Here is a 27,159-nt window from a genome sequence, read left to right on the forward strand (position 1 = left end):
CAGCAGCCGTCAGCCTCCTGCTGCTTCCACTGCTGTGTCTCTATCTCTTTATCAACAGCCTACGCATGCCTGCACTCCCTCATCATCCTTCCTCCTTTTCTCACTGATCATTCCTCACCCAAAGGTGGGAGGAGGGGGACACCACTTCAACAGGGACATGTCCCCTTCCCCCCAAACATACAACCATTCTGGGTTGTTTCTGAACACTCACCCTCATGAATTAAGTATGTATGACTCGGGTTCAGCCTGGGTCTTGGTGGTGTGTGTTAATTGCTGATGTCCCTTTAAGTTTTTGTTGTTTTTTTTTTAAAAGTGTATTTGAACCAAAACAAGGGTTTAGAGGGAGATTAGATAACTGGTGTTTTTTGAACTACACAATACGACTACTTCAAAACTTTGAAACTATTTACAGACATAACAAATTGTTTCTTAAAATATTCCTCCCATCTCTGAAAACAAAGATAATTGGAATTGATATAAGAAAAAGGAAGAAAAAGATTAACACCATTTGTAGAAATTGAGTTTATTTGTATGTCCTATTTAAACAGCTACAGAAACAGTATCTGTTTGGTTTAGGATGTGAGGTTATATCAGTTTAAAACAGTACTGCATGTCATTCTTACTTTTTGTCTAAAACAAAGCTAGATCCAAGTGCAAAACTGAAAAATATTTCTGCACACAAATTTAAAAACTGCTGCTCCCCTTACACAGAAAAGTTTGGGTTTACATAAAATAAAAAATATAGAGTGAATTTGGCCTAAAAAATCTGACTGCAAAACTGGCTCAGGATTAGTTCCCGGTAGATTTCTCTCAATTAAATAAAGAGATACATTCCAGCTGACCTAGAGTGTAACTTTTACTAAGCAACACATTATTTGTTCCTAATATTCCCTTAGTTGGATTATCCACAAGTATTCATCATTATCATAAACCCTGTTATGTCACCTCTGAGTTGTTAAACTACACTGTGTCGTTATGATGTGTGCTTTATTTATATGTCACAGTAAAGTGATGAAACTATAATTACCACCTATTGTTTCCATCTTTGTCAAAGTACCTCTTTCTCACTCTCCCTTATGGATCCCTTTCTCTGCTTGAGATCCTGCAATCGCCCCACCTTTTTTCTTCTCCTCCTCTGTTCTCTCTCTCTCTCTCTCTCTCCCTTCACACGCCTTCTTGGGCCATCCTGTATTCGAAGACGCTGCCTCTCTCAGGGAACGTCTCATTTAAGCGCCTACGCTTTGTCTGGGGCCTCTTGTTTGTGTCCTCCTCTCTTCCATACCCCCCTCCTCCAGGAGTGTAAAGGCAGAACATGTCCTGTAGAGGGAGACACAGAAAGACTTAAGACAAAAAAAAAAAAAAATCACTTCAGTACTTTACCTCATGAGAGTGATTAAGCATTCACCAGTGTGTGTGTTCTGCAGAATTTATCAAAAGTGAAATCAAAAGTCATCTTTATGTATGCTTAAAGTTATATATGTGATGGTAGATCAATTTTGATGTAAATTACATTTGTATTTGGAATAAAACTGTCAGGAAAATACTTTTTAATTCATGCAGTGTAACACACGTTTGTTATTTCTTTAAGAGGTAAAAACAAACACATTGTGCCGTCTTACCCCAGGCTGAAGGCTGATACTGGTTTTGGCTCCCAGGTTAAGGACTCGACCGTCTGCTCTGTGAAGCAGATTCATCCCTGCTGCTCCGTCCTCACCCCCTGGAAGAAGAAAGACAGAGACCACTAGATACAGAGCAAAATAGTATGCGATAGTGAATAAATGAATAACCTTTTTGGTTGTGGCTTCAAAATAATGGAAATGTCTGCTGAGGACTTCTGAGGTCTGAGTTTACCCTGCAGGCCATAGGGGCGGGTGGAGCGCCTTTCTGTCAGAACAGACAACACCACTTTGCTCCTGAACAGAAGTTTCCTTATCACGCCATCGCCACCGCAGTAATTTCCAGGTCCTCCTGAGCCGGGCCGCAGAGAAAACTGCTCTAAAATGACTGGATATCTGAACACAGGAGGGACAGAAGCGACATAAACATGAAAATCATTGCAAACCCCCCCCCCCAAAAAAACAACAACCCAAAAACAAACAAAAAACAATAAAACTAATTTAGAATATCGAGGTTCAGAATTTCTTAAATTTAAACTGATGTCAGACCTTTTCTCCAGAATCTCAGGGTCAGTGATTCGAGTGTTGGTCATGTGACTGTGAACTCCACTCCGCCCATTCCAGCTTGGCCCCGCCCCTGCTCCCCCAGCAACCGTCTCATAATAACCTACACTCTCACTGCCAAATGAAATGTTGTTCATGCAGCCCTAAGAACAAATGAATATCAATTAACAAGAAATAAAAACGCACATCGTTATCAAGTTTTTTTGTTCATCATTTTACCAGTTAATTCTCCCCATTACATTATGTTGTTAGATTACTTTGGAGTTGAAATTTTAGTTAAAGTTCAGATCAATATTTTTCTCACCTGTGAAGCTGCGCACACCTCAAACGCTCTAAATATGACATCTACCACCCTCTGAGATGTGAGCACATTTCCTCCAACCACAGCTGCATTCTTAGAAGGCTGAAGGATTGAGCCAGGGGGGACGATGACTTTGATTGGTGCAAGACAGCCCTGAATAAACAGAAAGCAACTTTGAATAGACACAAAATAACAACCTAAACCTTAAGCCTTAAGTCCTAAAATAAATCAAATAACCTGATTGAGGGGGATGTCCTGTCCGACCATGCAGCGCAGGCAGTAGATGAGGGCAGAGAGGGTGATGGCACGTGGAGCGTTGCAGTTCCCCCACACCTCAGTGCCTGTCCCTGTGAAGTCAAACACTGCACTGCCCTGTGGCGGTGGACGTAAGTTTTAATGGTGCATTCATTTGATGGGGCCAATCGACTTCTTATCTATGTAAGTTTGTCATGTTTACGTTTCCCCCTGCTCACCTTCTCCTCATTAATCTGAACCCGCAGTCTTATTGGTGTCCCATCATCCATGAAATCCTCTGACTCCACCTCCAAGGAGCCAGTCTGTTGCCGTCGGCGACGTGCAAAGTCTCTCAGCATGTCCCTCACTGCCAGCTCTGCATTACTCTGAAACAGAAACACAAATGCTCTTACAAAGCCTATTAAGAACCACTACTGTGCAGAATAACAAACATCTATTTTCTGTCATATTGTTGTATTTTTGCAACAGGTACCTGAATGTATCCCATGTAAGCCTGAACAACAGCGAGCCCGTAGCTGTCAATCAACTCCCCCACCAGCTGGCTGCCTCTCTGATTGGCCGCCACCTGAGCCCGCAGGTCTGACAGGTTGTCATGGAGATTACGAGTCCCAGAGCAGTCTGGGTACTGGGCCGGAGCCATCAAAGCTTCAGTTACAGCTGATATGGAGACAGAGGGAACAGGAAAGAAAGGAATCCAGATGGGGAAAAACAGAAAGCATGAGTTAAGACAAGAAGCAAGAAACTTGTTTGTAACACCATGATTTGTTTGCTCCTTGTAGAGGCCTACATCTTAACCTCTTAACTACATACTGTGCGACAACATTATCTAAAGAGGGCTGTGAACTACTTCTCAACACATTGATCTTTTTTGTCATTAATTTCCAAACAGGCACTCGTTGGCATTTACTTTAATATATTAAAAAACAGTCAAGTGAACTTCACTATCTGTAAATAGACTTGCATGACAAACGGCTCCATTTGCAACATAAAATAAATGAATAAAAAATAAAGTGAAGAATATCCATTTGACAAAACATTTAAACAACAAAGAAATATTTGGAGGCCTTCAATGTGCTTTGATCTGGGATTCAGCTCCATATTCAATTTCAGTATTGACTGATGTAAAAAAAGAGTGTTTCAGTCTGAGCTTATTGAAAAGTGGAACCCTTTGTCTCAGGTTTGATGGTAATCAATCAAATTCACTGTTCAGATCGAGACCAGGCATAGAGACCAGATTTAACATGTTTTTATAGAAAGCTGGTTTGGCCTACACTCTTGTTGGGGCATAGCAAGCATTCTCTATGTTAACATATTGACAAGAAGTGGATCTGTCTTATCTCTGCCCCCTCCTTTCATCAGTTCTTCACATTCTTTTTTTTTTACCTTCTTCCTGGAAGACGCCACCAGTGACGAGTTTGAAGGAAGTGAAGACGGCCCCTTCCTGCTGCAGGGAGGTGGAGTGGGGAGGCATGGAGCCTGGGGTAATGCCTCCGATGTCTGCATGGTGCCCCCTGCTGGCTACAAAGAACACTGGACAACTCACCCCTTTCCTAAACACCTGTAGGGAAAAGTGTGAAGAAAGAAGGAAAGTGCTGTAGTGATTCAAATAATTATGTAGTGAGAAGAGAAGTTGGAAAATGAAGGATGCAGCTACAAATCTGGAGAGACAGACCGGTGTGATAACTGTGAGGTCTGGGAGGTGGCTGCCCCCGGCACATGGGTGGTTACTCAGGATAACATCGCCTTCTTTCAGCTTGTTCCCCAAAGACTTGAGCTGCACACAGAAGATCATTTGTGTTCATTATTAACAGGTTCGGATATATTCCTGAACTCAAACACATACAGGTAAACAGCCCTCACCTGGTACTGGACTGTCTCTTGCATGGCCCCCAGGTGTACAGGGATGTGCGGAGCATTGGACACTAAACCTCCGTCTGGTCCGAACACAGCACAGGAGAAGTCAAGACGTTCCTTTATGTTTGTGGAGATGGAGGTTCTCTGAAGAACTCGACCCATTTGTTCTACGGAGGAGTAGGATCACAACTGAGCAAGCCAGCAGGAACTTAGTAAATACTATTTCACATTCACTTGATGTTTTTCGGCTCTCTCTCTCATTTTCTCTCCTCTGACAGCGTACCTGCTATGCTCATAAAGCGGTGGGAGAAGATGGAGAGTTGCACAGTGTTGAGCTCAGTGCCGAGGACACAGTGAGGATCAGAGCCGACAGTCATACAAACGTCGCCCCCTTCTGTCAGACGGGCCTCACAGCACGGCTCCACGAGGATGGTACTGATAGAGAAAAAAGCAGGGAAATATAATCACATGCAAAACTGTTATTGGAGCCATTATAACAACTAAATTATGACAAAACATCACAAGGTTGAGAAATAAAAGAAAAGTGAACATATTGAGAACATTTCTGCAAATCTATGAAAGTAGGGAGGCCTTTTTAAACTGTGCATCACCTCTTTTGAAACAGAGCATATTTGATGCCTCATTTATGCAGACCAATGGATGGACTGGATGGGTTTATTTCACATTTTGTGGGTCAATATACACTCAGGTTACCCAAATACAAAAACAAATATGTTGAAAAACTCTATGAAAGTGGATTTTTGAAACTGTAAAATACGTCCCCATTAATATTAACAAGAAAGTCAGTTATAGTAAGCTGAGAATGCCTGCCTGTTTTTGTCAATGATGATGGCCGGTCCCTGGATGCTGTGGCCACAGAGCAGCTCCTCCCATAGATACACACACGTGTCCAGGTAACCTTCCTCAAAGTAACACTTGGTCATCTGCAGAGCAAAACCGCGAGAGCAGAGACATATATGTTTTAAGAACTACAACATGACCTTTTCATTATTTTGAAATTGAAATTTTAAAATATAAAATTTGAGGCGGCAGTAGCTCAGTCCGTAAGGACTTCGGTTGGTAACTTCTTAAGCACTGACGTGGTGCCCTTTAGTAAGACACCAAACCCCCACCAGCTCATGTAGGCACCATTAATGCATGTCCACAGGTCCTGCTTGAGGAGTGTGAACCACAATTTCCCCTTTGGGGATTAATAAAGTATATAAAATGAATTAAAACAGATGAATATCTAAATATTTTCATTGTGGGCTATTATGGCATAATGTTTGTGGGAAAAAAACAGTGTTAAATGTTAATTAAAAGAAGAAGAGGCATGAACCATCTTGTCTAACTACAAGAAGTTTGTGTGATTTTTAAAAAGTGTATTATACACTCAGCAATGTTGTATTAAATAAAGACCATGTACCTTGACTGGTTTGGCCTGTCCATGTCCTGTCATCGTTTTATACACTGATTTGATACCAGATTTTCCACAACCCCTCACTCTGATGTCATCAACCATGATGGGTCTGTCCGGGATAGTGAATCCAAACTCCTTCAGATAACTTTAGGAAGAACAGGATCAGCGTTTCATAAGAGAAAGAGTGAAAAAAAAGATGATTATCCACTAATTAGTGAATCTTTTAAGCAGAGAATAACTTACTACAAGGATTAAGTAAGAAATCACTGAGTTAATAAAGAGCTAACCGCTTAGTGAAGGCACTGCAGAAGTCTCCAGCATTACAGGACTGGGGGTTGCTGGGGTAACCGGTAGCAGTTACCATGAGAGCGCAGTCAGTGCCCTTGTACCGTAGATGGAGGAAAACCTCAGTGGTGATCTGACCACTGGAGAATACAAAGAGACAAAGGGCTAAATGATGGTCTGGGTACTTGTTTAAAGTGCTTGTTCTCAGTCAGTAAAGTGTAGATCACCACATGACGTTAACACAAGAATTTGTAGCGTTTTGTGCACTCTGACCTGGTGAATCCACGTGCACAGAGGGTATCGTGGCAACGTTTTGAGAGACGCTCTACCCTCTGATCTAGTTCCTTGAAAGAGTTCTGCTCATACGTCAATGAGCACGGCTCCTGCACCTCCTCTACCACGTCAGCCAGAGCCAGACCATAGGCTGACAAAACGCCACTGTATCTGTAAGACACACAAACATAATTACAGCCCAACATTTTGCATGCGTATGGCTCTCTTTTTACAAACAATATGGGAACAACCATTACTTATGTATGAAGACAGTCTTCATTCCCAGAGCGCGGGCGATAGCACAGGCATGTTGACCTCCTGCACCACCGAAACAAGCCAGTACGTGCTGAGATGTGTCATGGCCCTTAGCCTATGACAGTGTGAGAGGTTTAAGGTTTGACACATTCCACAACGAACAATTTCATTTGAATATTTCACACAACTCCAGCTGAGACCTTGAAGTCCAAGATTACTACCTGTGTCAGAGCTCTGATTGGCCGACACATGGCCTCATTTGCAACACGAATGAATCCCATAGCAACCTCCTCAACACTCATCTCTGATGATTGGTTGTGTGAGTGATTGGCACCATTCGCATTACTCTGCAAAGAAAAAAAGAAGAATATTTTACCTTCCCATCCAAAATGACTTGCATGGTTATTAGGAATGTTTTCAACTCTGCTTCAATTAAAATCAGTGCCTGAGATTGGTTAGAAGACAAGAAGAGGTTGATCTCCTCGGTCAGTTGGTGGAAATGCTTCATGGTTTCTTCCAAAGACAGCGGTTCATTCTCCCCTGGCCCAAAGATCTTTGGGAAGAAGGAGGGGAGCAGCCGACCCAGGGCTAAGTTAGCATCTGTTACAGTCAGAGGACCGCCTGTGGAAAATCAAACAGGTTTCAAATGTTAAGTTCTCCAGACTCCAGAAGAAAAACAAGCAAAGTAATGTAATTTATGCAAAATGTTTGACTAAGTCTTTTCGCCTTGAACGTAAAACTATATCATGGGGCAGTGAAGATCATCTTGTATAAAACAGATCTAACCCCACCCAACTCTTCTAAAGCGAAAATCAACATGACATGTTGAGTTTCTTCATGGTAACTCCCACATCACAGCTCGAAGTAAAAACCATGGGGAAAGTTATATCATCCAAACTTGGACCAAAGCCAATTTCCCATCATGCATCTAAACCACAACCAGGGAACAGGACATGAGAGATCCAAGCTCAATGTGTGGATTATTGTCTGGATGAACCTGAGTGATGTAAATGATTGTGAGAGTGGGTTAAAACAGTAGACATATGAAGAAAGAGCGAGGCACTATGGAGACCCTGAGGAGACATGGGCAGAATATAAATATATTTAGAATAAAAAAATTTGATGGACACCAGAAACTATCACATAATCTCGAGAGCACCAGAATGTATTCGGTGCAGACCACAAGACAATATAAATATTGTAATTTTTCTGTCTATGATCCCTAAGGCCTCGGTATTTTCTTCTGGATTGGGGACAACAAAATCCCAATAATGGTCATTGTGATACCTTTTCTGTAACAGGCTGGTCCTGGATGTGCACCAGCAGACTCTGGTCCGACCACAAACATTCCTGATCTGGAAGGAGTTCAGGTATAGTAACCAAAAAATTACAGTAAATTTGGATATATTTTTTATAATGAAAAAAAAAATAGACAGTTAAAGAAAACAAGAGAAAAAGACAGTGTATCATTAGTAAGACAGTGCATGTTCAGCGTGTTGTTATTCACAATAGACTTGATTTGTTTAATTTGGAAAATTGCAAACTTCATAAAAAACATTAAAGCTTTACCACTCCTAATTAAACTTATAATAATACAAATAGTTGCACATCTACCACATCGCATGTTTTCACTGGAGTCTCTGGTTTCCTGTAAGTGTTACTTTTATTTCATTCATTAGAAGTTACAGCATAGCGCTCTACCCAGTAATGCAGTAAAAATATAGTGACTGGATAAATTATGTTTTCACAGTATAAAACTTCAGTTGAAAATATTTAACTGCCTTTTAATGATCTCTCAATGGGGGATAGAATCCATTCAAGTAGCCCGCATAAAAACACTCCACAGTCTTCCATACAAGTTGTTAAAACATACTCAATTAATCCTGCAAAGGGGAGGCCTTGCTCAAGTGCTCGTCAATGATCAGGAAGTTGACTGGCACCTCTACAGCCACCAGACCAATTTCCAACTAAGCAACTGCCACCCCTATATGTTCTATATATTCCAGGTTAGGGCCAGGAGGCAGGCTTTGTTTGAATAATTACACATAGACTGTAAAGAGAAACATTTAGGAAGTCTTTTAGTTCACTTGTATTTGACACAGCTTCAAATACAGATGCAGCTACTAACTGTGAAGACTCCAGAAGGGTTTTATTACAAACTATTGTTGGGCCAACTAATTTTTCTGTCTTTAAAAAAAAAGTATTATTATTAAGGATTTTTTTTTTCATCAAATTTCATCCAGCATACCCAAAAATATAATTTCTCTTACCCTTCTCAATCTCAAAATGTTGCAGCTATTTGCTATAGAGGTCTGGTAAGTAACGGGCCTGTGTGTTAACAGGCTTTGATGTGTGAAATAAGTTATTTAAATTATTAAAAATAATGTATCACATGATAAGTGGTTAAAACGAGCAACTGACCTGAAGAAGAGTCGTGATCCCCCACCTGCAGCCACAGTGTTGATGTCCAGCTGAGGTGCTTGCAGTGTGACTCCAGCTGTGGTAGCCTCAAACACGTGTTCATACTGGCCTGCATAACGACTTACATCAGTGGATGTTCCTAGAAACACAAGACAGAGGAGGTCAGGGACAAAAGACATTGAATCTGAAGACTTTAAACTTTGTAAAATTTGTTATTTTTGAAACAGAAATACAATAGAAAGAATTGTGTTGCTCACATTATATCATGTTTAACACTTGGAAAGTCAGGAACATGCAGAGTATGCAAAAAGTTAGTTCGTCAATTTGGACATTTGATCACTTTTGAGTTAAAAAAAACAAACAAATACTAGCAGGAACTTCCTCACATAGTGTTTGCACTCAGTTACTGTTTAAGAAAGTAAAACAATAACTCACCGCCCATGTCAAAACCAATCACAGGTTGTTTCTCCTTCTGGCTGTAAGATGTGATGGCGTATCCCACCACACCTCCAGCTGGGCCGGAAAGAACGGCCCGAGAGCCGCAGAACTGCTCCATTGGAGTCAGACCGCCATCGGACTGCATGAAGAGAACGTCCACATCCTGAGGACAGAGGGGAGAAAGACATGGGGGAGATCATTATAATGTTCAGATAAACAGGGTCCTAAACTGGCATCCAAACACAAGGATATCTGTTATCTTCAAGCTGGAGGTAATAAATAAATCACACTTGCATAAATGATTAAGTATTTGACTAAATATTAGCTATTTTTATCTGCAAAATAAACCTTAATTGATGTCAGACAAACATACAACACACCTTCAGGCCACTCTTGAACCCAGAGGTGAAGCCTTTTAAATACTGATGAATTTTGGGTGTGAGGTAGGCATCCGCACAGACAGTGTATCCCCGAGGCACAGCCCGCACCATAGGCATGACCTCGCTGGACAGAGACACCTGGGTGAAGCCCAGACGACGTGCCAAGGCGCCTAAAGCCTTCTCATGGTCGGACCATCTGAGTGAGAGAAAATGATAGAGATCAGTACTTTGAAAAATGTTGTTTTTTTGTTTTTTTTTATCCCCGCACCCCTGGTGCCACATTGGAGCTCCTCGTCGGGGGGGCCCACGCCCACCGCCGACAAAAGAGAAAGAGTGAGAGGAATGAAGTGGAGCTGGAATTCAAGTCAAACATAAAGCTGTTAGATAACTTTACATCTGCTCTTCTGTTTAATGTTTCTACCTGACCACCCAAAGCTGTAAATACACACTATAACTATATCCTTGAAGTTTGATTGCTTTCTTTATTCGAAACTAGTCTGCAGACTGCTACTGCAACTGTGATTGGCTTTCAATGGACAAATGGGAGTGCAGCCATGAACTTCCACCCAGTAACCCACATGGTCTCCATATACAATAAGAACAGGCTATTTGACACCAGACAGCTCTGACGCGCACAGTTGTTCATAAATCTACTCCCACAAAGAGGCGCAGAGCATAAATTACACAAGACAAAATAAAACAAAATGTTCTATTAGGTAAGAGTCAGCCATAACAAATTGTTCCAGGTTCTTATAGATGTGATGAAATAAAAAGGAGGACAAGAGATCAGATTACAATCATGAGGAAATACAACTCCAATTCTAACAGAAAGAGAGCAAACTGTGCTACTGACGTGTACGAGTGTAGCAGTAGTACAGCCAGGCTGGTGATCCCGCGAGACAGAACTCCTCTGAGGTCTTTTTCCACTTTGTCCAGATCCAGCTCCCTCCACACCTCCAGACAATCTCCTGTACTGCCTGAGGGACACCAGAGCACACAGATACTATTGTGTGATGTATTCAGGCAACTGTCTCATACAGAGCAGCTATCAATGTCTGCCAATGTACCTGTATATAGATTTCTTCATTTACAAACCAAAAATTCTAGGCACGGTCCTGGTTGTGCACACAGTCATTAGTGACACTAATAAAGAAGAAATTTGGAGTCTGAGTAGATACAACAGCAATGAAAGTATTGAAATGATGCTTTGTCGCTGTACAAAATAAAACTGAGATAGGCTTAATGACTTTATAAAACAAATGATACTTTACATAATATTTCAAACAGATAAGAAGTAATACATAAGTAAGAATACTTAAAAAGGAACGACAAGCCTGTATAGTGCGAAATACTTTTTTTGGTACTTTTTTGAGCCCACACAAGGCTCAACAGGAGTCTCCAATCAGCCTACGAGACTCTGTTAGATTGGTGCTTTTAAGCTAGGTGCGACTCTCACCATGCTGCCTGTTATAATGCTCACAATAACAAAAGGCAGATGGTTGGCAGGGATAGTTTTGCATATTAGCATTAAAAGATCTGCAAACAAGAACAAGTTTAACACAAACTGCAGTGTTAAGTTTATGGACATTATGACATTCGCTTAGCAAGTTTTTTACAGTAACTGTAGACCAAACTGAAATGTGTCTGATGACTGGCTAGATCACAAGCTAAGTGATCACCAAATGTGTTCAATTCACCTTGGAAGAGGACATGAATGTGTGAACCATGCTGCATCCATCTACTTTTTTAGATTTAGTGCCATTAGCTAAGCTCCTAGCATGACTAAAATGTAAAAAAACCCAAGTCTGTTACTCATTTGGGTTATTGGTATTTGAGTTTTATACCTGTGACAATACGTTTTGGACCTTTCTTGGGGAGCTGGCAGCCATCTTGCATTAACACAACTCGCTCATCCACCTCTATCACCTCTTCATAGAGCACTTCAGGAACAGCGACCTCCTGTATGCACGCACAACACACAGAGTACATAGGGTAATGTCAATTCCATGCAGATGTACTCGCAAGAAAATGACCTGGACAACAGTAGATGCAGGAGATGCAAATACAAAAACCCGAATATCATAAAACATGTATCTGAAAGAACTGTACTTCATTTGAACTCTTAGATAATGTTACAATATGTATCCTCAGCTTTCAGATCAGGTGCAAACTTCAAGAGCAAAACATTTTTTTGTCTTTTATCTGAGGCTGACTTTTCAAATGCTCCATTGGTCTTAGACAGAATTGTTGCACTTTGACACAAAACATAAAACTGTCACTTCTCCTACATGGATTGCCCGGAGGTCATGCTATTTAACATAGGCTAACTATGGTATGGATAGATTCTTTTGGCTCACATGAGCATACTTAGACCAAAAGAAGGTCTGTCACAAATTCAATAAACATTTGAATCCTAACTCACTTTTATCTAGTTCACCTTTTTTTTTTTTGTTTGTTTCAAAGTGCCTTGTTGTGCACACACATCTAGTTGAGCAACAGCTCGGCGAGTGTCTATAGTTTTATTTATGGAGTATTTTCTATTGCTGTCGTTCTAGCAGCATGTGATGAAGTTTTGTCTTCATAAAGTAAATAAGTTATACTCTAGATGGTACATCTGCTGGGGACAAACTCCAAAACCCGCCCCATGTTTTTGTAACAAAACATAATGACTAAACCCTAAGTAGCAGGGATACAGTTACATCATTATCAATAAAGCATGTATCACATATGTCCGTCTGTGCTTTTTTTTTTTTGTGATCTTTTCATACATATAAAATTCAATGGTTTAAGAAAATATGGTTTACAAACCAAGTCAAACAGTTTTGGTCTGGCCTGTGTGCCAATGTGCAACAGGTCCTTGAAGCCCTGGGTGACCAAGAGTGCGGTCCTTTCTCCCTCCCTCTCCAGCAGTGCATTTGTTGCCACAGTTGTGCCCATTCTGATCCAGCCAATCAGAGATGTGTCAACAGGCTGGTCACGAGGAAAGACCCGCCCGGTTTCCTGTCAATAAATACACATGTATATGAACATTACACATACTGTCCATGTACAACTGTTTTTCTCCTTTATGCAATGTACAATTTTGTACAATCTAGTTTGCAGATGTGTTTTTTTATGGCTCTAGTAAACCACATAAGCAGCATGCATGGAATATAGTAGTTCACATTCATTTACCAATTTGTGATTTGTATTTATTAGAATGGTTGTTTCTTACTCTTTTGATAATTTGCGTCCCTGACTGTTTATAGTCCAGGTAAGTGTGCATCTGAAGCTGTTGTAAATGTGCTATATAAACTTGCCTTTTGCTTGAAATACCAAGATTTACATCTATCCCGCGTCTGAGATACAGCTCTCACGCCACTCTCAACATAAAGGCAAACCTCAAGTGTATTACCACCCATTGGTACAATAGACAGAATCATGAAACAACGGGACATGATAGAAAACTGTCTGACTGTCAACCAGTAATACTTCAATTTGAAAATTAAATCATGCTTTTTTACTTCACAGGATTTCCTAAGCATGCTTGCTACTTTGTGGCAGTCTTCTACACACTCTCAATGTTACATATATTTGTATCTGCTACCTGTCCAGTACAAACACATTTCTTTGCTTTGACGACATGTTACCTGCTCCAGGACTCTGCGTATCCCCTCAGTGGGAGCATCTTTGTAGTTCTGTGGGTCCCGGGACAGAAGTTTAAGGACTCTCTCTCGACCATCAGGCAGTCGGGCAAACACATCGGTGAAGGTGCCACCACGGTCAATTGCAAAATCAAATGTCCCCTTTGTCTCAGCCATGATGTAGAGAGAGATGCTGCTTCTGAATCGCTGCCAACTGGTGTCAGACAATGTGAGAGATCAGATTAGTATTTCCTCTTTGTAGCACTAAACTGATAAGAGAACAGCTGTTCATTCACACAATCTATACTATGAAACAACTTTGTACACTCCCCCTCTTCTTTTTTGTCCAACCAACCCCATTTTAGCTCAAAGAAAACACTCCTTCTCACATGTCCCTTTCTCACATGTTCATTTTCTACTTCCTGGGCTGTACATCCCCTGTTTCTCTGTTTGTCATTTTAATGTCAACATCTTGTGCAAACTGTACCTATACAGTGGTCATGTGTCTTAAGACGCGTCACACGTCATGTTTATCTTTGCAGCAACATTTCGTTCATATTATTAAGGCACTTTAACTTGTCCTATACATCCGCATTGTCACGTGTATTTATCTTGCGAGATATACACGATTTTTCTGCATGTTTTTTTTTACAAGTGATATTCGTACAAAGAAATATTGCATCGCATAAAAACATGCAGATTTTATTTAAGAATTTCTGGTATGCAGGAATACAAAAGAATCAGTCCGCTGCCGTAAAGTAAGATAAGGGCACAATTAACTCGCAGTTTAGGAGGAGACGGATTTTTGTTTAGGAAGCAGTGACAGCAGGTAAATAAGAAGGCAATCCACGCAAGCTCTAATAAATACTAGAAGTGTCATTCTGTCGCTATAATGTTACAACAAGCCCTTCAGACTGAGTGCAGCCTGCAGGAGCACTGTGTATATGCCGACCAGTCTCAACGAAATGTAACACCTGAAGAATTTTACATGAACTAAAGTGTTTATTTTAACTCACCATTGACTGTAGTCTTGCAATAATCCGATAACTGCCCGGACCTCCCTCCTGCTCTCTGTCTTCTCCTGTCTCGGTAGGAACCCTTTCGAGGTAGTTACGAAGAAGTCGGACCTCTTTCTATGTGCTGCTCCTTGGGATTTAAACCCCGCCCCGATCCAAGATAGGCCCAGTATGTTAATAAAGGGTGTTTTTATAACGGAAAAAATATATATACACTAGTGGTTTCTTTGTTTTGTTTTAACTATGCTGATTTGTATTGTTTCATAGTAGGTGCTGTCATTATCACTTTGTACTACCAATTATCGTCGCCAGGTGTCAGTAGTGTCGCTGTGAACGCACGTGTGCGATAGTCTGCAGGGATTCTGTCCACATCACTACCACCAGGGGATAAAGCTAATGGTCTGTAGTGTCAAAGGTGAACAAGTCGTCAAGTGGTGTGGTGATGAGTTGATTTAGTGCTCTTAAATCAGTATTTTCAGAGAGTATTTATTGATAGTTAAGGCACAATGGTACATCAGCAACACAGAGCTGACATGAACACACATTACAGTGAAGACTTATTCATGGCTTGTCAGTGCAGGGCAGTAGTGTAGTTGAGACAGGGTTAAAAATAAAAATAAAAATAAAAAGAGAGAGTGCAGTTTGTGAGATATTTTTCAAAATGAGGGTTCTACAGGGTCTGTTGCTTCTTCTCATCAAGGTATGATAATACCAACTTCATGCAAAGATGAATTGAAGATATTTCAAATATTGTAATAAGCTTCCCAAACTTGTTAACCTGCTGTTAAGTTTGCACCCTTTTATATTTGAGGTCCTTTATAGCAACATTAGCTTATGGACGAAATGTCTTTCAACGTGCCATCTCTTTAAGAAAGTGATCAAGTATTGTGATAAATATTTAGTCATCTTTCAATACACTCAGTAAGTTACTGATGGTGGCATCACAGAGTACTGAGCTGTCCAGCAGTACCTCAGTACCCACCCCGTGTCAAATACAGAAGCATGTGAGTGATGAACTCATGCAGTCAGCCTGGATCCATTCAGTCAGACACATTTTCTTTTCAAATCTTTTTTGGAAACATGCAACCTGACCACTCTTCAGACACACAAACATATGACCATATATAGCTTCATACAATACTTTGATGTTTTTTTCACACACAGAAAACATTGAAAAAACCTCATCAGAGAAACCCTGCTACATCCTTTGTGCACAAGAATAAGGCCTCTTTACTTTAATGCCATGCATCCTGTTTTTTTTTTTACTATCAAAACAAAAAAAACAAAAACAAACCTGCAACATTTTCAGTGCAAAAAGCACTGCATGCAGTAACAGTCCATAATCTTTCCCTGCAGACTTCTTACCCTCATTATATCATATGGGATATTATTGCTTACTTACCCTTACTTGCTTTCATTATTGTGAGAGGCAGAGATAAATGTTTACATATAGTTCCTATTTCTAGTAGGACACGGGGGCGGTCTCCAGTTGTAATAATGAGTATGCGCTGTATGTAACAATCCTTTCTGTAAGTCAGTCAGTCAGTACATCAGTGATTTTTTGGTTTGATAACACATTTGTTTTTCACATTAATGCTTTCCCCCCTGTTATTGAGAACAGTCTATTTCCATTATTTCATTCCCATATAAACTGAACACTCTTGAGATTCTCAGTGGCAGTTTTGACATTTAGGATGGCATTTCTGATTGTCGACGTTGCAGCGACATCCTCCACTGGTGTCTCCAGGACCCTTGAGAAGTATCAGAGGCAGAATTTTAAAATCTTTGAGTTACCTAACCTTCATTAGGGTCACAATTTAATGTCATTAATGATAGACAATAATAAGATTTTTGTTTAAAAAGTGAGTTGGACTAATCTGCACATGTCTTTCAAAGGGCTATCTAACCACATTTTATGAATCAAGTAGGTTTAGGTCCTGAGGAGGAAGAGATCAGGTGGGTAGATTAGGAAAATCCCGTGAATATTTGAGGATAAGAAAGCATTATTTCTCACCCTGGGCCCCCAGCGTGGTCCTCTGGTTACCCAGCAGATCTCAGTGTGACAGACAGTGCAGCGCAGCCAATCACATCCATCCCTCTTCTGCACAATGATCCCACACTGGGGACAGTGCATTGCCTCGCCTGACTGCACGAGAGTCTGTTTGAGAGATGTCAGAAGAACAAACGTGAAAGAGGAAATCTGATATCAGAGGATGTGGAAGTTGTCAGTTTCCCTTTCGTGAGCTAGAGAGACAACAAAAATGTCTCTCTGTGTAATAATAACTGTATTGAATGTACCAGAAGATGGGTTCTGCTAATTCCACACACTCAAAAGCAGCTTGAATTACAGATATCCGTATACAAATACAGATGCAAATGCAGCTCGCCTTGAGAAGATGTGTTGTCCTTCTGGCAGCAGAGTCATTTATAGCTCGGGCTGCAAGATCATCCTGGTATTGCTTACAGTTCATCCCTTCATGGATAGCCTGAGAAGAAACAGAACAGAAAGAGCTTTGGATGTATTTTAATCTCCACTGAAGAGTCTGAATCAAAAAGCAAGAAACATTCAGACTCTTCACACAGTACAAGAACTTCTCTCGCCAACATGTTATTATTTGTTTGCGTGAACGTCTCATATTTTATACCTTGCATATCAAGCAGTTGTCTTTCCTGCAGACTGGACAGTGGAAGACATTGACCGTGTCCTCATACACACACCAGCCCAGACAGTCAGGGGTGGCACAGTGATAGCTGCCCTCACATCGAGACTCTGCCACTGACAGACCTCTTTGCAGCCAGCGCTCATACTCCTCTGCTGGCACCAACTGCAAGGGAGAAACAAAGAGGAATTGTAAAAGGTTAATGACCCCAATCATTTAACCAACAGCTTATATTCTTAAATGTAAAGATAAATAAATTCAATCTAATGTCCGGAAATGTTGATTTGCAGTCAGTTTGAAATCATTTTCCACCTTTAACTACATCTTGAAACTAACTCAACCAAACTAACAAAGGGCCACATTCAGCAGATTTGGTTATGTCACAGTTACAACATTTAGCAGCGTACAGACTTTATCACTGTAGCTTGTTGTTAAGCTGAAGCAGCTGAAGGCTAACGACACAAATGCTAGCCAAAGTCTGAAAGCAAGAAGTAGAGCAGTAGCTTGATCATATCGGCAGATATACAGTTTGAGAGATATTAATGCTAAATCAAAACATACGCTAAGATAAACGTATTAAACTAATAGTACCCTGTTATGATTGAGAACACTTCCTGATTTAACCATTTTAACAATAAAAATCTGGTGTAGAGCCATCAGTTATCAGGCCCGTCTAACTTTGAAATCATAGTCCAGTCAGGGTCCGGGAGTCAGAGACACTAAGTAGGCTTATAACAGTCCTTCTTTAAAAGCTTTTAGTGAGTGCTGGCTAAGGTACGGAGCAGCTCCTCATTATGCTGCTGTAGGCTTAGACTGATGGGAGGACCTGGCACGTTAAGCTCCTGTCTCTCTCTGTATGCTTTCATATCATATTACTGCATGTCACTTTCTGCAAGAACCACCTGACTCCAAGTCCTGGAACTATAAATATCATCCTCGCATCTAATATCATGACTATAAATATTAAAGTTAATCTTAGAACATCTATAATTAACATAATCAGTCCACCCAGTTTCATCATTACAGTTACAGATGTTAATATTGGACTGATTAGTTATTAGATTACCATACTTAGCTCTTACTGCTAACACAACACGTGTGTTTTCTGTCTTATTTATCATTGCTGTTGCTCTCTTTCTAAATGGACTTGAGCTTATATAGCACTTTTCTGACTACTCAAAGTGCTTTTACATGGCATGTTGCACTTACCCATTAACACACTTTCTCAGTGGTTGCTACGCAGTGAGACGATCAGAGGCAGCAGGGAGCAATTGTAGGTTTAGTGTCTTGCCCACGGACATATCAGACATGTTGCTGCAGGAGCTGGGGATCAAACCCTCAACCTCCCAGTTGAGAGCCGACGACTCTACCAACTGAGCCACTCCCTCTATCAGTTTCGGCAGATGGCCGTTCGACACGTGTCCGTCTAAGGTTTCTGCCTTATACAAATAAAGATTGATCGACACTCACCGTTCTGATCTCCCTCTCCTGCAGGAAGGAGGTACATGAATAGGAGTCATCTCTGTAAGGGCAAGACACCTCAGGCTCCTCACTCAGCATGATAACTGAACGTAGGCACTCCCTGGGGAATCATACATACACACAAAATATGTCGGTACCAGGCATCAGGAAAGGTCTGAATCATGAGAAAGCATGATGGTGTCAGCAGAAGCAATCCCTTTTCTTTCTTAAAACACGGTCTCCTACCTGCAGAAGCAGTGCAAACACTCCCTCAGCAGGACCCCCTCTCCAGGCTGCAGGTCCACGTAGCAGATCCTACAGTCCACAGGCTCCGGGTTTGGCAGCAGGTCTTGGCTGTCCATCATCACCAGCCGAGCAAAATTCTCTCTGCGCTCCTTTTCCTGAGCCTGGCAAAAAGTGATGGGAGTTGTTGGGAGGATTAAAAAAGCATTCTGTATATGACTTCAGTTTGTGTTTTAGGGGCCAAACTGAAAGGATAGTATAGGACATTCTCAGTTCAATATTTTCCATCCTCATACACTGAGATATACAGGGATGCAGACACACATTTGGCGTATGAACATTTTTATTTCAATTAGATTCACAGGGTATTATATACAAGTCATAGTATGTGCAAAATTAACATTTAGGCAAATACATTCAATTTAGTGGCATCATCTGTAAGTGTTCATGGAAACGTCACTTGATCAGGTCACTGTAAATAAGCAGTCATCATTTCTACAGGGTCCTGACCGGGGCAAATGATTCTGCAACGGTGCCAAATAATCAAGACCATAATAAAGAGCAGAATTTTTTTTTTTTGTTTTTTCGACAGGTTTGTTAAACCTACCCGAATGTTCTGACGGGAAGGATTCCTAAACGTTGATGAGTCTCACTGTTACTCCATCACCGCACATCAGAAAGTCATGAAGTGAATTCTTGATGTTTGGAAAGGAAAACTACACGTTCTATGTCTTTCATGTGAAAAATAGCCTGAACACTTACTAGTAAATATTTCCAGAGATTATTTCAATAATTAACTTCTTTTTTCTTTTGTGCTCTTGCTTCATAAGGACTGTTTGTGCATCGCCACATATTAGTTCATCAACAAACAAAACCTTGAAAAATACCAACGACAATCTGACAAAGCCCCACTGGAATATTTTTATGTTTTTTAAACTTCTCCTCTTCCAGATGATATTGTTTCTATTTTTCACGTTACAGTTGTGGTGGGGATTCCCTGTAAGTGTAACGGTTTGCTTTCTTTTCACATTAATACTGGATGTTATAGTACTAGTAGCAAGTTACAGGCAGGAGTTAAAAGAACAAGTTGATAACCAGCTTTGTGATGGCATATCCAAGACGGGTAACCTCAGAGGGGGGGGCCGCACTGACAGCGCAAGGATGAAAAAAAGAGCTATGGTTTTGCATTTGTGTGACTAAAGAAATTTTTAAAAATCTTTTTGTTTTCATACAGAGGAAAAGAAGACGGGGGTGCACCCATGCCTCAACTTTTATTGATTAATCTGCAAATAATATGTTGTTGAAAGGTTTCAGTGGTAATCAGCTCTTTAACCATACTACATCCAATTTCAGGGTACATACAATAAACTCATGCATACATGTGTGTGTGGGTGTGTGTGTGTGTGTGTGTGTGTGTGTGTGTGTGTGTATACAGACATGATGGTGTTTCGTAGTCGAAAAGTGAGTGTCTGACAACAAAACTGATGCTACATGAGAAACCTGACTCTGACTGAAACATAAATAATCCTGCTGTGTAGCTGTTCCTGTGTGTGTTTAGTAGTCCTGGTCCAGGTTAAACACGATTGAGTTGTTTTGAGCCCCAGCACTCCTCAGCACCTCTCTTCTCCCTTTCTCCTTCAAAAAAAAAGAGACAGAAGAGGAGAGAGTCATCCTGAGCGAGGGTGTCAATTTAAATGTCAACTTTCAATAGATGTCATACTTTCCTCTAATTATTATAATCGCCAAATTTAGAGCTCCGTGTTTTGCTTATTGTTGAACACTTTCATGTAACATTCTTTGAATGGTATGTGGAATGCTGGAGTGAGTTTGAACTCTTAGTATCTAAGGGTACCAGTATGAATGTAGATACGGGACTATGGGTGGATGGTGTGCAGGGCGGTACAGGTGTGTGGCCATGTTGTTCTCACCTGCTGGTACTGTCTGATCGCCTCCTTCTCCTGCTGGATCCGTCTTAGTTCAAGTGCATCAGGTCTGTATCCTCCTGGGATGGTGTAGCTCTCAGGGCGGTTTGTGCTGCAGATCTCACAGCCCGGCCGTGTTGGTTTGTTAATGTAAGTGCAAGAAGGGCAGGACCAACCCTAAGGCACAGAGGAGGGACTTTACTCTTAGTTTCTCATTGTCTTTCATCGTTGTAATATATCATATGTTTTGACATGTAAGAAACTGCACAACATGCCACTTTGATGTTGATTTTCCTACGTGGTATTGTCTATTGCACTGTGCGTGAAAGCAAAAAAAACACTGCTCCAAACAAACCCATGATAACTGCTGTCTGTTACCTGAGTGGATGCAGGGTTCGGGCTCAGTGCTTCGGTGAGTTGAGGCATCTCTAGGTGGATGAGATCTCTGATCTCACTGACTTTGACTCTCTCTGATCCACCTGAACAATTCAAGGGGAAAGAAAATAATGAGAATCCAGTAACATCTGCAGGTAGGTATGCTAATGAAAACTAATGAACGGCTTTGAGTCTCTTCACAACTATTAATACACACAGCCATCCCCAGATTATTCTCCTGTCAGATTTACTGAGCTACTTTTTTCAGTGTATTAGAATTAGATGTAAAACAAACACCAAAGCCCTGTCAAAGGTAGAACATTATGTTGTACAACATTTGAAAGGAGTTTTAACACGAGAATAATTGATTGCTAAGCACTTTAAGATTTTTGACTAGCAACAATCTGGTGTTCCCCACCTCTCGGCTGATGTCGGCTGAGATGAGGGACGCCGAGAGAACAAGACAAGCAGTACCGATGGATGGATATTTAAATGCGTTTAATCTTGAGTGGCCTGTCTCATCACATGAGGAGAGTTGGCAAAATGTCGAGCAGGGCAGTTATCTCTTTGCATTCAGTTTTGGTACTTTACGTTCAATCAAATAAAAATCAAACTGCTCCGGCCTTGCTTTAATGGTCTGTAAATAAATGTCTAGGCATCACACGACACTTCCATGTGTACTTTTTAAGTAACTTCTCTTTGGCCAAGTTATAAAATCTAGGTGAACAAAAGCCATCAAAGTCGGAATCTTCTTCCTCATCTGGGTTTTAAAGAAACAGGCAGTAAAGGACATTCAATAAACACGTGCAGAGCATGAGCTTTATCCATCCATCACCCATATGTTACTTCCTAACGCACTTAATAAACAGGAATACCCTCCTTTGTGCTTAAATAAATGTAATCTGTGATCACCCCATCTAACACTCACCAGAATTGTTGCTGGTTTGGAGTTTCGGAGGCAGGGTGTTGTAAGGCCTCCTGTCCAGAGATGAGGGGCCGTTTGCAGAGGTAGAAGGGAGGGGAGGACTGGGGAGAGACAGAGAAGGCGGGCCAAGGAGGAGAGCGCTCTCCTGGTCCTGCTGCAGGGCCTGGAGCGTCAAGCGAGCGTGACGGGCTGACAGCAGGTACAGGAAGGCTGTGTGACCGTCCTGATGAACCCCATAGGAAGCGAGGGAGCGCTGGTCAATACACAAACACTGACCAATCACCCACCGCTGTACTCGTGGATGAAAGCCATACTCGAGAAACATCTGAGGAGAGAGACCACGATAGAGGGATGGAAGAAAGTGAAAGACAGAGAGATTAAACATTTAACATCTGGTGGACATTTAATGAGCGTGTTGTAACGTTTGGCTTTATAGATAAAACCTGAGAGGAAAAAAAAGAGGATGAACATTTATGTCAGTCTAACCTGCTGTTTCAATGCTGCAGCAGTCATGAGAGGGGATACTTTCAGAGTAACGCAACAGGAAGTAGAAGAATCCTCAACCACAACAGTCAAGCTGTTGGATCAAATCAAAAACAAATAAAGAAGTGTTATTATTTACTTAACGTCGCATTTTCAAAAAAAGAGGATGAAAACCTTACTTGACTTCACTGTCTTCATAATCTCGGGTCGAAGGCTGAATCTTGAGCGCTGCATTTTGTCGGGCGAGTGTTGCAGCCAGGACAGAAGCAGACTGCATGTCACCTGCCTTGATGGCTCGGGACAAATCTATACAGGTGTCCTCTGCAGATCGAAAAACGCAGACAAAAACAAACACACACACACACACACACACACACACACGTACGCACAAGGAAACACAGACAAGCCCACTCAGGTGAACATATGGGCAAGTGTGTGCAGAGGATGTTGCCATTCCTCCCAGCCACTAGCGGGCTAACAATGAATTAATGAATGAATAAAATGAGTGACGGAGTGACAATCAGATTAATATCTTATTTCACAGATCAGATGTATCCTTTTTTTTGCGGGAAGATGCTCGGTGTACACACCTGTCTTTTGTAAATCAAAGGTTTTCTGGTGATTAGGACCATCAGGCTGGCTCTGTGGTCCGTTATCTTCAGGGATGACTAGAAAGCAGAAAATAAGCAATATGGTCAAAACAAAACAAACAAAAAAACCTGCATTGAAATGCAAGAAAGAGTCATCGCTAAATGATGCACACTCTGATGTGCAGTGACAGAGGAACAGAGAACAACATGATTTGAGTTGCATACTGAAACATGCCTTGGTCTCATTAAGATGAGATCAGACTGAAGAAAATATTTGTTTTGTTCATTGCAACAAAGATCATGTTTCTTGTTACTTCCAACACTACTCATTTTTATTTATGTTTAGTGGGATGCCAGGGAAACCACAACAGAAATCAAGAAGTCCACCTCTTGTGTAGAAAAGGAGGTCACGAGTGTCACTCCATGAACCACCTCTACTTCCCCCTGAAGAGTCCCATGTTGTTACCCAGCAAGCTTTTAATGGCAACTTAAAGAGACATGTGTTCTCACATCAAAACAAAAATGCAGAAAATATTGAGTTAAAATTGGACTGAAATGGAGTCAACATAGCAGGCTCGGTCACAGGGATTGCAACTGGTTTCAGTAATGCAACAAGATAAGAGCATGGCAATGAAAAGCTCTTTTGTTCAAAAATCAGGCGTAATTCACATTTGATCTGATTGTTGATCACAGAAGTCAGTTTGAAACAGAATGAACCAGCTCCACGTTGACCCTTATACTAGACTGTGCTTGTTATCTTAAAGAAGAACAACTGACCTTTGTGTGCCTCTCTCAGTGAAGACATCACCACTGTAGCCCACTCCTGGGCCTCCTGCTCACAGCGGAAGTTGAAGCTAATGCGTTCATGTGGAGGCGCCACCAAACTCAACTCGTGGCACTTTGGAGACTTCACTTCGTAGTTTACTGAGCCCAAATCAAACTCAGCTATGATCTGGAAGAAGAGAGAGAGAGAGAGAGACAGGATGGACATGAGGGATGTAACTGTCATGACATTGTTTTAATATGTAAAGGCTCTGTACAGCTTAATGAGCCTTAATCCAACATTCGCCTTGACAGAGCATTTCTCGTAAGAGCGGGGTTCTGCAACACCGCTGAACTCTCGTCCACTAACCAGTCATTTCTAAAAATAACGACGGTCAGTCTGACTCTTACTACCCAGTCCCACATGACTGTAAAAACGTTTCAATATACAGTCATTTCAACTGCAAGGAAAAGTATTGCAACTAAATAGTTACATAATAATATCCAACTGCCTCATCGGTCTTCACCCCCATAAGGTCCGAAGTCTTCAGGGTCCCTTTTAAAAAAGTGCTGATTACACTGTTATCATACTATCGTTATTACTGCTATATTTCATTATATTTTTATATTCACATCTATGATAAATACATTGCACTGTCGTATATACTATTGATATACTGTTATCGCACTATTGTTATTATATCTATTCATATTCTATACATTGCACAACAGTATATAACTGAATATTGCATCTATTACACTACATTATATTATACAGCTGTCAAACTGTTGCTTACATAACTCACTTCCTCTGAACACACGTCACTTTAAATCATCACTGGTCACTTTAACCTGCCATCCTCTGCACATCATTTCTTCATTGTCCTGTTAAGCTCATCCCATTATGTATTCTTCTGTATATCTTCTACTACTATTTTTCAAAAATGTTACTTTTCTATTTGGTTTTTGACTTTTTGATTTCTGTATTGATGCTAATCTTATCTCATATAACAATTGAATTGTTTGGTTTATATTTTAAGAGCAACAACACAAAAGTGGAAACCTCTGCTTTTTAATGTGAATGCTTTAAAAAAATGTAGCCAGCATTGAATTGTGCCTTTGAACATGTAACTGGACATTCCCCAGTGTAAACTCACAGCACAACAAGCCCCACATGAACTCACCACACTCCGGCCAGTCCCGCTGCTGTCTTGGAGCGACAGCCGGAATTCCCCGGATTTCCCCGGGTCCATGCTGAGCTGCAGGCGGAGTGACTCATCCGCTGCTCCGGGGAGACACAGCGGCCGAATCCCAGAGTGGCACACCGACACCCGAACCGACATGAGGACGGTTTGGCAGCCGGGTTGTGACTGCGAGGCCCCATAATGTCTCTGGAGAAGGGAGGCGGCGGACTGGTCAGCTGTTAAGCCAGGCGTGTGAGTCCAACCGCCTGAACTCAACGACATCCTGCCAATACACTCATGTAGAGCACAAAAACACACTCCTGTCCCACGCTGTCTCCTGTCCTTTCACGACATGTCAAACATTAGCCTACCCATTTTTTTGTTTAACTACCACAATGACAACAGGAAGTAAGTGCGTAACGACCGCTGACTTCCATCAAGTCTAAAGATGTTACTTCTCTCTTCTTCTGTTTTCGATGTGGCGTTTGTTCCAAGCAGATTAAGTTTCTCCTTTCGGTTTAAAAGCAGTGACAAACGTCTTTGGTATATATCCCAAACGACTAGCATCAAAGTTGTTGACGATAGTTTCACACTACTGTGTTATTGATGCGTTTTGCGCATGCGTTGTCTTTTTGGTGACGTAAGCTACTGCATTATTCATGAACGTTGTTGCTTTATTTAGCATTATGACAAATGAGCTACACCAGCTCCATTGTTTTGCGAGCCTCTTCTTATTTTTCAGTTCAAGTCAGATACTCGGTTTCCCGTTGAGTGTTTTAGGTTTACAGTCCCAATTTACCAAAAACCTTTTTATAGGTTTATAGGCCTACACTAGCCTAAGTGCGTTTACAAATGTTACCACGGGGGGGCAGCAAATCATCCAATTGAAAGTGTATTCTCTGAGTCCCACCCAACCTGCATCAAAGATGATACTTTCATTATGTTTAACACCATTTATAATCTAACAAAGACTACATCACACTGAATATTGCCACACTAGACACTTAACATTTACAACATAAACATGTAGACAAAAGAGGTTTTAGTTTAGGTAATGTTTCATTGCAACAATTCTAATTGTTACAGAGCGTTTGTTTGTTTTTCAGAGGGCTATTGCCACTATTTTAAGTAAAAATTATTGTTACTTACTGTTGCAGTTCAAATTGTCAAATCTAATACTTGCCTTATTGCAGCATTGGATTTAATCAACAAGTTTTATATTACATGTTCTGCAACTTCCAGCTGTGATCTGAAGGCTGCTGAAGCTATGAGGTGAACCATGCCGCTGAGGCTTGCCCAACCCAGGTGGGATTTGAAGCCACAATCCCCTGCCCCGGAGGCTGATGCCTTATCCGTTAGGCCACAAGATTATATCAATCAACATTACTTTTTCATTGGCTAAAAGTATTGTCTCAACTATTTTACAGCCTCCTTTATAAGCAAGAGGGCTGACCAACAATGATCACTGAATGTTTTGACCCATACACTATGTGGGTCACAAATTACGAGGCAATTAACAAAATAAACTGTAGCTCACAAGGGGAATGCTTTATCTACAGAGCCTAGCCTGTTCAAGCGGTTAATCACAGAGCAAGCAGGATTCCCTCAGTCAATACCCCATTCCTCAGAGCACTCATGAACCACAAAACCTGACATTTATTAGTAATACTCTAGACTGCATAACCATGGGAGATATTTTCAGAATGAAATACCTTCATTCAGTCACTCTTCTTGCTTGTACTCTCATTATCCCTTAGAAATCACATTCACCAGGTTCTCAGACAGGAAGTGGAGGCCAGTCACGTCACGCTGTGACTTGACCGCTGGTCCTTTAAGCCTCCATTCATAGAACT

General features: G+C 41.1%; 2 protein-coding genes across 2 annotated transcripts; both read right to left on the minus strand.

The window, feature by feature from the left end:
• Positions 1 to 505: 505 nt before the first annotated feature.
• On the minus strand, positions 506 to 14,805 carry oplah (5-oxoprolinase, ATP-hydrolysing). Its single transcript, XM_079360865.1, has 28 exons — positions 14,698 to 14,805; positions 13,692 to 13,878; positions 12,871 to 13,062; positions 11,907 to 12,021; positions 10,916 to 11,039; positions 10,063 to 10,258; positions 9,680 to 9,845; positions 9,245 to 9,383; positions 8,111 to 8,178; positions 7,269 to 7,444; positions 7,045 to 7,170; positions 6,826 to 6,938; positions 6,569 to 6,739; positions 6,298 to 6,435; positions 6,017 to 6,155; positions 5,422 to 5,534; positions 4,874 to 5,025; positions 4,597 to 4,757; positions 4,409 to 4,510; positions 4,120 to 4,294; positions 3,209 to 3,393; positions 2,955 to 3,101; positions 2,719 to 2,853; positions 2,485 to 2,634; positions 2,166 to 2,323; positions 1,852 to 2,012; positions 1,620 to 1,717; positions 506 to 1,317 (listed from the first exon to the last, which is right to left on the minus strand). The coding sequence occupies exons 2-28, from the start codon at positions 13,860 to 13,862 to the stop codon at positions 1,165 to 1,167; spliced, it is 3,924 nt and encodes a 1,307-aa protein (XP_079216991.1). The 5' UTR covers positions 13,863 to 13,878; positions 14,698 to 14,805; the 3' UTR covers positions 506 to 1,164.
• Positions 14,806 to 15,169: 364 nt separating this feature from the next.
• Positions 15,170 to 26,028, minus strand: shrprbck1r (sharpin and rbck1 related). Its single transcript, XM_079361131.1, has 14 exons — positions 25,307 to 26,028; positions 24,138 to 24,312; positions 23,361 to 23,438; positions 22,950 to 23,091; positions 22,774 to 22,864; positions 22,291 to 22,612; positions 21,366 to 21,466; positions 20,994 to 21,164; positions 19,069 to 19,229; positions 18,832 to 18,943; positions 17,347 to 17,526; positions 17,089 to 17,187; positions 16,716 to 16,859; positions 15,170 to 16,452 (listed from the first exon to the last, which is right to left on the minus strand). The coding sequence occupies exons 1-14, from the start codon at positions 25,586 to 25,588 to the stop codon at positions 16,372 to 16,374; spliced, it is 2,139 nt and encodes a 712-aa protein (XP_079217257.1). The 5' UTR covers positions 25,589 to 26,028; the 3' UTR covers positions 15,170 to 16,371.
• Between the last annotated feature and the right edge of the window lie 1,131 nt (positions 26,029 to 27,159).

Source organism: Symphodus melops (assembly GCF_947650265.1).
Source record: "Symphodus melops genome assembly, chromosome: 14".
In the NCBI taxonomy this organism is placed as follows: Eukaryota; Metazoa; Chordata; class Actinopteri; order Labriformes; family Labridae; genus Symphodus; species Symphodus melops.

Coding starts and splice junctions, on each gene's coding strand:
- oplah (XM_079360865.1), bottom strand. CDS start 13,862: ATGGCTGAGACAAAGGGGACATTTGATTTTGCAATTGACCGTGGTGGC. Junction 6,156..6,297: donor TGCAGTGCCTTCACTAAGCG/GTTAGCTCTTTA, acceptor TTCTTCCTAAAG/TTATCTGAAGGAGTTTGGAT. Junction 5,026..5,421: donor ATCATCATTGACAAAAACAG/GCAGGCATTCTC, acceptor TTTCTCTATCAG/TACCATCCTCGTGGAGCCGT.
- shrprbck1r (XM_079361131.1), bottom strand. CDS start 25,588: ATGTCGTTGAGTTCAGGCGGTTGGACTCACACGCCTGGCTTAACAGCT. Junction 19,230..20,993: donor CGATCAGACAGTACCAGCAG/GTGAGAACAACA, acceptor ACTTTTTGCCAG/GCTCAGGAAAAGGAGCGCAG. Junction 16,860..17,088: donor GGACAACACATCTTCTCAAG/GCGAGCTGCATT, acceptor TCTCTCAAACAG/ACTCTCGTGCAGTCAGGCGA.